Consider the following 9,065-nt stretch of genomic DNA (forward strand, 5'->3'; position numbering starts at 1 on the left):
TAAGGCCAATAGGATTGATTGAATACTAATATTAATAAGATGCATTTTCTTTTTCGACAGTGAAATAACTTTTAGGTTAAGCATGTTTGGTTAAGAGCAAATTTAGAATGTCCCACGAGGAAGCGACCAGCGAGTAGTAACTACTGTTTATAAATAAATCTAATATTTTGATGCAGGAAATTTCCATGATTACGTTTTGGATCTGATATTGGTCCATGCAGGAAATAGTGAGGAGCTGCCATTGTTCAAGGATAGCTGCAGAAAATTAGACTTACAACGTGTGTGATTGAGAAATGAGGTAGTCTCTCATCTTTTTAGTTATTTTTTTATTTGGTTTGTGGAACCAAATGGGTTGATCCATTATCATTTCGTTTCTCAGAAGCTAATAATTAGTAATAATACGAAGAATAAGTTCATTTCACCAAATTTAGGGAAAGGACCACCACATCTAGAATAAATTAATTCTTCAAACAAAACACCATATTAGAGTATGACTGTCTGCTTAGTGCTTTCCTTTGTTCCTTGCGCTCATTAGTTGTGCTAGGGCGTTGGTTTGTACCTTGACTATTAGCTATGATGGTAGAGGCTGGAACTTTGTTCACTCGTCTTAAAAAGAATAGAGAGAGTTTTCTTAGGACGATGCCTGCCTGTGCTGACCATTATTTATACAGGCAACGTCTAAATTATGTCTGCTGCTGTTAGTTAGAAAAGTCTATCTCTTAAACTGTTTTTTTTTCCAATACTACAATGCAATGCAATGCAATGCAAAGCACCATTGTGAGTCTTAATTATGAGGTGTCTGATGATGTTGGTCGCCAACAAGCTACCTGGCTATATAATGTGCCCAACCAATGCAGAAGCCTCCTCACACAACACAGCCGACTGAAAATGCATACGTCGTCGGAAGTGGCAGCTCCAATGACGTGGCTCGTTCTCACGCTCCTGCTCTCATCAGCGGTTTACTTTTGCCTTCTTCCTTTGATTTTTTGTCCTTCGATTGGATGGCACCCGCCGACGATTTACATTTCACCTACGCATACGCATGTGCCGCAGGCCGCCGCCGTGGAGACGGTGAAAGTGGTCACCACCCCAGTCTTCCCTCAGATCCCTCGGCTCCAGGCAAGCAAAGACTTCCAGGTGGTGGTGCGCCTCGAGGCGCCACCGGTGGCGCAGCAGAAGGCGCGCGTCCCCGTCGACCTCGCCGTGGTGCTCGATGTGGGTGCCGGTGGCGGTGGCAGCACCGGCTCGGCGAGGCTGGATGCGGTGAAGAAGGCCGTCAAGTTTATCATCGGGCAGATCCATGACAACGACCGTCTCGCCGTCGTCGGGCCGTCGCCCAACCGCCGGCTAGTCATCGGGTTTCCGAGCACTCACGAGGCTCGACAGAATGCCGAAAAATCCGTCGACGACCTGGAGCCCCGTGGCGAGTTCGCGTCCGGCGCCGGCTTGGAGGAGGCCGTCAAGGTACGTGCCGTGCGTGCGCGCACGTACGTTTCGTCAGATCATCATCTTCAATAATTCACACCTGCTACTGCTACACTAGCTGATCCGAACAACTGGAGTCTCAGATCCTCGGGGAGTTACCGGCGACGGCGAGCGGGAGCAGCCGCGCGCGCTTCGTCATCCTGGTGACCGACACGGCGGTGACGGAGGGCAGCGGCGGCAGATTCGGCAAGCTGCGGCGCGAGCTCCTCCCCCCGGTGCACACGTTCGGCCTCGGCGCGGGGCACGACCCCAGGGCGCTGCTCTCCATCGCCAGGGAGTCCCAGGGCACCTACTCCTTCGTCGACGACCAGAACACGGACGGCATCACGGGCGCCATCGCCATCTGCCTCAGCGGGCTCAAGGACGTGGTCGCCGTCGGCACGCGCGTCCGCGTTGAGGCGCCTGTCGGGAGCGGGGTCACGATCGAGAGGATCGAGTCGGGGGGGGTACAGGACTAACCCCAACACCGGAGACGACAAGACGTACGGCGAGGTCGCCGTAGGCGCCCTCTATGCCGAAGAGGTGAAGAGCTTCATCGTCCACCTCCAGGTGCCTGCTCTGCCTTCGACGTCGGCGATGACGACCTCCTCTTCCGTCGACAACGGAGGCTGCGACAAGCAACAGCTGCTCACCGTCACCTTCGCCGGCCACTACGCCACCAGGGACGAGGGAGGTGCCACGTCTCCAGCTTCTCCAAGTCCGACAGTGACCACCACAGCAATCTTGTACGTGCAAAGGCCGCCGCCGGAAGCCCTCGACGTCGCCGGCGGCGGCGCGCTGTTCAGAGTCCCCGTCCCCGCGGTGATGAACCTCATCGCGCGGTTCGGCGTGCTGGAGATGGTGACCACCTTCGTCGAGAACGAGATCTGGCGGCTTAGTTCTTCCAGTTCCAGCACGGTGGAAGTGGCGACAAAGCTGCGGACGCAGTGGGAGCAGTTCGTGCAGGCCCGGCAGTTCTGGAGCGGCCTGGACCTGGGAGTCCTCGACGTCGAGGTCAACAGGATGGCGAGCATCCTAGAAGCAGCAGGAACCCGAATCGGTTCGTCGGCGACGGCCTACATGCTGTCGTGGCTGTCGAGCTACCAGATGCAGCGGCCGACGGCCATGGGCTCGCCGAGCATCGTGGCCGCCGCGTTCGTCACCGTGAAGATGCAGCTCACGCTGCAGCAGGCGACCATCGTCACCATTCGTCCACAACCATGCATCGGCGGCTGCCCGGCGTGCGAGTGCGGGTGCGAGGACCGCTGCGTGCAGCCACTGCCGCCGCCGGTGCTCCTGCCGTCCGGACGCGGCGACGACACCTACCGCGTCAACCCCGCGTACCCGCAGGGCGTACTGTTCAACGCCATCAACCAAGCAATGGAGCAGATGTACCTGGTACGTGCCTTGATAGGCCTCGATGATCAGTGACTACTGACTGACTGACTGACTGGATCGCAGCCATGACTGATGAGGACGTACACAAATGCATTCATGCAGGCGTTGGTCCGGGCGAGCAATCTGACGCGTTGCGACGACGCTGCCCGCGTCGAGTTGTTCCTGCCGGCATGATCCGGCGACCGATCGACGACGACTCACGGGGTACGGGCAACTCGCCGCCGATCGATCCATCAAGGATCTAGCTAGCTGTACCGTCTACCGTATACCGTTCTAGTAGGCTAGTAGTATACGGTGGTGTGCTTAACTATACAAGCTAAGTACTGTACGACCAAGCTTAGCTTGTCATAAATAAGCAATCGATCATACGCACTCCATAACTAGTACATGCTCGTATGCGTTGCCTTGTGCTCTCATTTCCTTTCTATCCAGAAACCCTCTACACTACATCTACACAGTTATGTACTTATGTTACTCGCCAACGAGCATTTTCGATGCATGGATTGGCCTTGCCTCCATAATCTACTGCTAGGCAGTTTGATATCAATATTTCGTAACCTTGTACTCCCTCTATCCCAAAAAATAAGGCGCGCGTTTTTAAAAAAAACAACGTTGTAAAACTTTAACAAACGATTCAGCAAAAAAATTATTTTTAGTGTATACGTGTTATATACTTGAATTTATATTAAAAATACTTTAATATGATGTTTAATTTGTATTTGTTGATGTCATATTTTAAAAGAAATTAATGGTCAAAGTTTCACTTTAAAAACTTTTCTTAAAAAAATATGCCTTATTTTTTGGGATGGAGGGAGTATTAAATATTCCAAGTCCACAATGTTCATTGTATTCTTTCAGGGAACATATCTAGTGTACATGGTTCACATGTTAAATCGTATTCATTTATTGATGTCCCGTATATTTTAGGGAACATTTCACGGAACCTTCAAGCACAGTAAAAGTAGAGTATAGTGGAGGTATGTGTTATTTACAAAATTTAGGGCTAATTTGGTGGATAGGGATCACGAGGGGATCCATGGAGGAGGAATCAGCTTGCTATTCAATTTTAAACTGTAAGGGGATTCCTTCCCATGGATCCCCTCGTGATCTCCCTATCCACCAAATCATCCCTTAGGGCTTGTTCGGTTCTACCTCATCCATATGGATTGAGGGGGATTGAGGGGGTTTCAATCCCTAGTAAGTCAAAATCTCTTCCAATCCGTATCAATCTCCTACAATCCATATGGATTGAAAATAACCGAACAAGCCCTTATGCGACATCGATGGAAGATAAAATAGACACGCTTTAATATATGCACTATGTACATCAAAATGCCATATCACTACCGGAACCGTGTTCTTTGTCGAGTGTCTAATACACTTGGCAAAGGCTTTACCGAGTGTAACACTCGGCAGATACTTTATCGGCAAAGGGTTCTTTGTCGAGTACTTTTTTCGGACACTCGGCAAAGACTTTGCTTTGCCGAGTGTCGAAAAGCACTCGGGAAAGAAAAACACTCGGCAAATTAAGAATCGTTTTTAAAAAAAAAACATTTTTTTAATTATACCCTACCTATTACCTTACCCATTGCCCTATCATTTTCACTATTATTTTGAATCACATTTATATGTTTTGTGAATGGTGAGATTCAAACTCGCAAACTCCCTCTCGCGCATACCCTCATATACCACTACACTACTACACCAATTATGTCTATATTACGTTTTCATTCACCATGTATTATAACAAATCGAGAGTAATTTGATTATTTAAGACACTAAATGAGTTCGTTTGAAATTGTGACCAACTACAAAGTTGCATAACTTTTTGAGATCTACAAGTTTTATTTTAATAGTTTCTACATCCGAGACCGTTTATAAAAATTGAATTTTAAATTTGGAAACTTCACACAAATTTTTCAATGATAAGATGATTTCAAATCAAAAGGTTGTTAATTACAAAGTTTCATTACATTTCAAGACCTACAACTTTTATTTTGGTGGTTTTTCCATTCGAGATAGTTTGAAAAATTAAAATTTCAAAATTCAAACAAATTTTGCATAATAAGATGATTTCAAACCAAAACATTGTCAACTACAAAGTTTCATAACTCTTCAATACCTACAACTTTCATGTTGGTGGTTTTTTCTTTCGAGGTTGTTTTCAAAATTCAAATTTTAAATTTTTTAAATTCAGCCGTAGTTTTCGTTGACAATATGACTTCAAATGAAAAAGTTGTCAACTACAAACTTCTATAACTTCTCAAGATCTACAAAGTTTATTTTGGTTGTTTGGTCATTTATTCATCTCACATGATGGTTCTAACAATATGCACAAATTTTATACGTCTCTCTCGTAGTTTACGAGAGAGATATAGGTTTTATGAGAAAATTTATTTTTATTTTGTCATATGAAGAAATTTTCAATATATAAATTGTACATCATGATGAGTTATACAAATTTATAGTTGAAAACTTTTTTATTTGAATTAATTTACTGCTTTAAAATGTGATTTTTAAATTGTCTCTGTCTAGTGTTGAAAAAAAAAAGCACTCGGCAAAGAGCTCTTTGCCGAGTGTTTATTTGTGACACTCGGCAAAGAACTGCCAAAAAAAAGACACTCGACAAAGAAATTCTTTGCCGAGTGTTAAAAATAAAACACTCGGCAAAGAGCTTCTTCGCCGAGTGTTATCATTTACCGAGGGTTTTTTGCGTGGCACTCGGCAAAGAGTCAAATTCCGGTAGTGTATGTATAAGATATGTTCCCATCAATTTAACATAGATAGTAACAGTAACACTGTCAGTAAAAAAAATAATTTGAGCTGGTAGTACTGCCGGTTATAACTTTTAGTGGCAGTTTGTATTATTACCCTGCAGTGATATCGGTGGTGGCAAGCATTATATGTTTTGTAGCAGTGGTAGTTGCGGCTGGTAATTGATGCTTGATGGCGTACAGAGATCTTTGCTCCACCACCCCGGCAGGTCTCCAATGGGCCAAAACAATAGAAATTTTGTTGTACTTGTGGTATATGTGGCCCAAGACCAAGAGATCAACAAATATGCGCCGCCTTTTTTTCTCCTACCAAATCCGTGCAGAAGCCAACATCTCTACGACATACATGCCCTTGTTGTCATCAGAAGATTTGCCGAAGGAATAATCAAGATCACAAAGGTTAACTGTTTCATTAAGGTTGATTGAAAAAAAAGACTTGTCTGAATTAGAACAATTTCATATATGATAAATTGTAACAACCTGACAGGATTTTTCGTATGGAGCCAAGAGTTAGCAGCTATCATTTTAGCAGCCGTTACGGCGGGACTTGTGGCTGTCACCTTGTTCAAATGTTGAATCACAGATTGAGCACTAGTTCAAATGTTGAATCACAGATTTTTGGAGATCGAGCTGGATTCGGGGCCAGACGCCAAGGAACATTGCACCAACATTATACATGAAAGCCAAGAGGAAGAATATCTCGGTGGCCCTTAGAAACAATCGATGGATGCACTTCTGCTCTCCTTACACTCAAGATAGAGAAATAAAAGAATTCATCTCCCTCTGGCAGGGTATCAATAACACACATGAACTCAATGATCTTGATGATACTATTTTATGGAGGTGGACGGCTGATGGGAAATACAGCACAAGTAGCGCCTACAAAATTCAGTTCACCACGAACTTTTGTAAAATGAAAATCTGTCCTATCTGGAAGGCGAGAACTGAGCCCAAATGTCGCTTCTTTGCATGGACCTTGTTGTATAATAGAATTCTGACTGCGGACAACCTTCAAAAGCGTGGATGGCCTTGCAATCCAATTTGTTGCCTTTGCAACTTATCACAGGAAACTATGGCCCATTTATATAAAGACTGCCCGTTTTCTGCCGAGGCGTGGGGCAGGATCCTTTCTTGGGCCAATCTATCCTTCCTACGTGGCATTTCTAGCTCCGGATCGTTGTACGATTGGTGGAAGAGATTAAGGAGTCGTTGCTGCAAAGAGTCAAGGAAGAATTTCGATGGGCTTCTCATCTGCTTCTGGTGGAATATATGGTTGGAAAGAAATAATAGAATTTTCCAGGGACAACAGAGATCTACGATCCAAGTTGCACAACTGGTGAAAGATCAAGTTGAGACTAGTTTTTTTAGTGTATCTTAGATAGATCAGTGGATGGTGGCTTTTTTTGTGTTTTTTTTTGTATTTTTCTCTTTTTTCGGTGTGTCTTCGGTCCTGTGGATTATCTTATTCTTCTTAATCTAATACAATGAAGAGGCAAGTCTTTTGCCGCTTTCTTTCAAAAAAAAGATTGAGCACTAGTAAGGGCTTGTTCGGTTAGCTCTCAATCCATGTGGATTGAGCGAGATTGGATGGGTTTGAATCCCAAACAAGTCAAACTTCTTCAAATTTTTTCCAATCTCATCCAATCCATGTGTATTGGGAATAACCGAACAAGCCCTAATGGGGATCGTATCCTGTGATTTGTGGCGATGCCCTACGTGAACCCGACCGACCGATGGATAGAACCTGGCACTTGAACTCTGCTCCCAAATCAATCGATGGCGTGGTTCTGCCCATCGGTTCCGTTTGCTGCCTCTGTCACCGGCCTCCTCCTATGCATCGTCATCCTTCTGCGTCCTGCACGCCGCCGCCGTCCTCCTGTGTCCTGCACGCTGCGCCGCCGCAGTCATGAGAAAGGGACTCAGGTACCTAAGCTTGCAGCCATGAGATGGAAAATTGTAGGTATGGTAACTAGAGTGCGGTGGAAGACCCTGAGCTCAGGTATGGCACAATTGCCGCTAAGACACAATTGCAGCATGTCATGAGAAATTGTAGCTATGGCAAACGAAATTGTTAATTTCATTCTTTCCCCAAAATTTCTAAAACTTTAGGTGGACGATTCAATATTCGAAATTTATAAAATCCCTGTGTTGCGTGCGATCAGCGCAGGGCGACCAAATTTGTCAGGTCCTCCAGGCCATCGGGGGCAAATCACGACGAACCAAATGGGGTTTCTGTAGAATTGCCGCCAGACGTTTGATGATGAAGGGATGCCTTAGATTAAAAGTGCTCACATGTGCACGCGAGCAAGATGAGCACACTGTATGATCCTTTAGTAATGTTCCTTTTGATGCACTATATCGAAGGCTTCTGGCCAATATGATAGCACCACTCATACATGAAGTTTTGGCTAATTTCCTCATGTCTCTCATTCCTATATGATACTATAATGCATCTCGGATTGATGTTCGGGTTATTTTCTCATATGTAATCTTCTAGCATACGGGGCTTGCTTGTTCCCTGTCCATTGAGCGAACAAGTTCGAGAGCACCTGTATGTATATATAGAAATGTGTCACAACAATAAAAGATAAATTTCCGACGACCAAAGCCGTTGGAAATAAATCATAAACCATCGAAAATAGTTTATTTTCGATGGCCTAATTATTATATCCGACGGCATCTGTCTCTCGGTCGTAACGAGTCGGAAATAAGTCTATTTCCGATGGCAGCCATTGAAAATAGCTTATGTTTGACGGTCGCAAAAGGGCTGTCGGCAGTTACCTGGTAACGGCCGTAACGGTCTATGGTGGGTCGTGCTAATGTCTGACGACATTAAGTTGGGCCGTCAGACGTAATTCGATGCTATGTTTATCGGACATAAGACATTTCAGCAGGATAAAAAAACTCTATTTTTTGTCTATTTCTGTCATTTACATAAAAAACACATATTTCATATCACAATTACAATCACACATTCATAATTATATTCACAAACATCAATTTACATTCGCATTCACATTCTCAAACATCAACTCACATTCACAAACACATTGCAAGTTTGCAACAAGTCTTTAACATCAACATATAGTTCCAACATTCGTCACACATAAAATCTTCATAGTTCGACATTCACATAATATCATCATAGTTCGACATTCATATAGTCTTTGATATCAATATTGACATAGTTCCAAATCAAACAAATTTGAAGAATTGTCACACATATCCGTCACCTGGTTGGTTGGAGTTGTAGCCACTTCCTCCGGCTGAACTCTGGGTGTTGAAAATGTTGTTCAGCCAATAAGTCAAGGCGTCGTCTTGATCAGACACATCTCCAGCCTCTAGGTACGTCAATTGAAATGATATATATATATATATATATATATATATATATATATATATATATATATATATATATATATATATATA

At 44.3% G+C, this 9,065-nt stretch overlaps 1 protein-coding gene across 4 annotated transcripts; it reads left to right on the forward strand.

Moving 5' to 3' along the window:
- Positions 1–217: 217 nt before the first annotated feature.
- Positions 218–3,426, forward strand: LOC103638126 (uncharacterized). 4 transcript variants are annotated; one of them, XR_004852585.1, is made up of 5 exons: positions 218–298; positions 858–957; positions 1,054–1,464; positions 1,569–2,862; positions 2,965–3,426. XR_004852585.1 is itself a non-coding variant. In XM_035962492.1 (3 exons), the coding sequence occupies exons 2-3, from the start codon at positions 2,062–2,064 to the stop codon at positions 3,034–3,036; spliced, it is 873 nt and encodes a 290-aa protein (XP_035818385.1). In that variant the 5' UTR covers positions 867–1,464; positions 1,569–2,061; the 3' UTR covers positions 3,037–3,426. The 4 variants fall into 4 exon arrangements, 1 of the variants encoding a protein (XP_035818385.1); XR_004852584.1 differs by having other exon boundaries at positions 858–1,464; positions 1,544–2,862; XR_004852583.1 differs by having other exon boundaries at positions 858–1,464.
- Positions 3,427–9,065: the final 5,639 nt, after the last annotated feature.

The sequence above is a fragment of the Zea mays genome, chromosome 9, assembly GCF_902167145.1.
Source record: "Zea mays cultivar B73 chromosome 9, Zm-B73-REFERENCE-NAM-5.0, whole genome shotgun sequence".
Lineage (NCBI taxonomy): Eukaryota > Viridiplantae > Streptophyta > Magnoliopsida > Poales > Poaceae > Zea > Zea mays.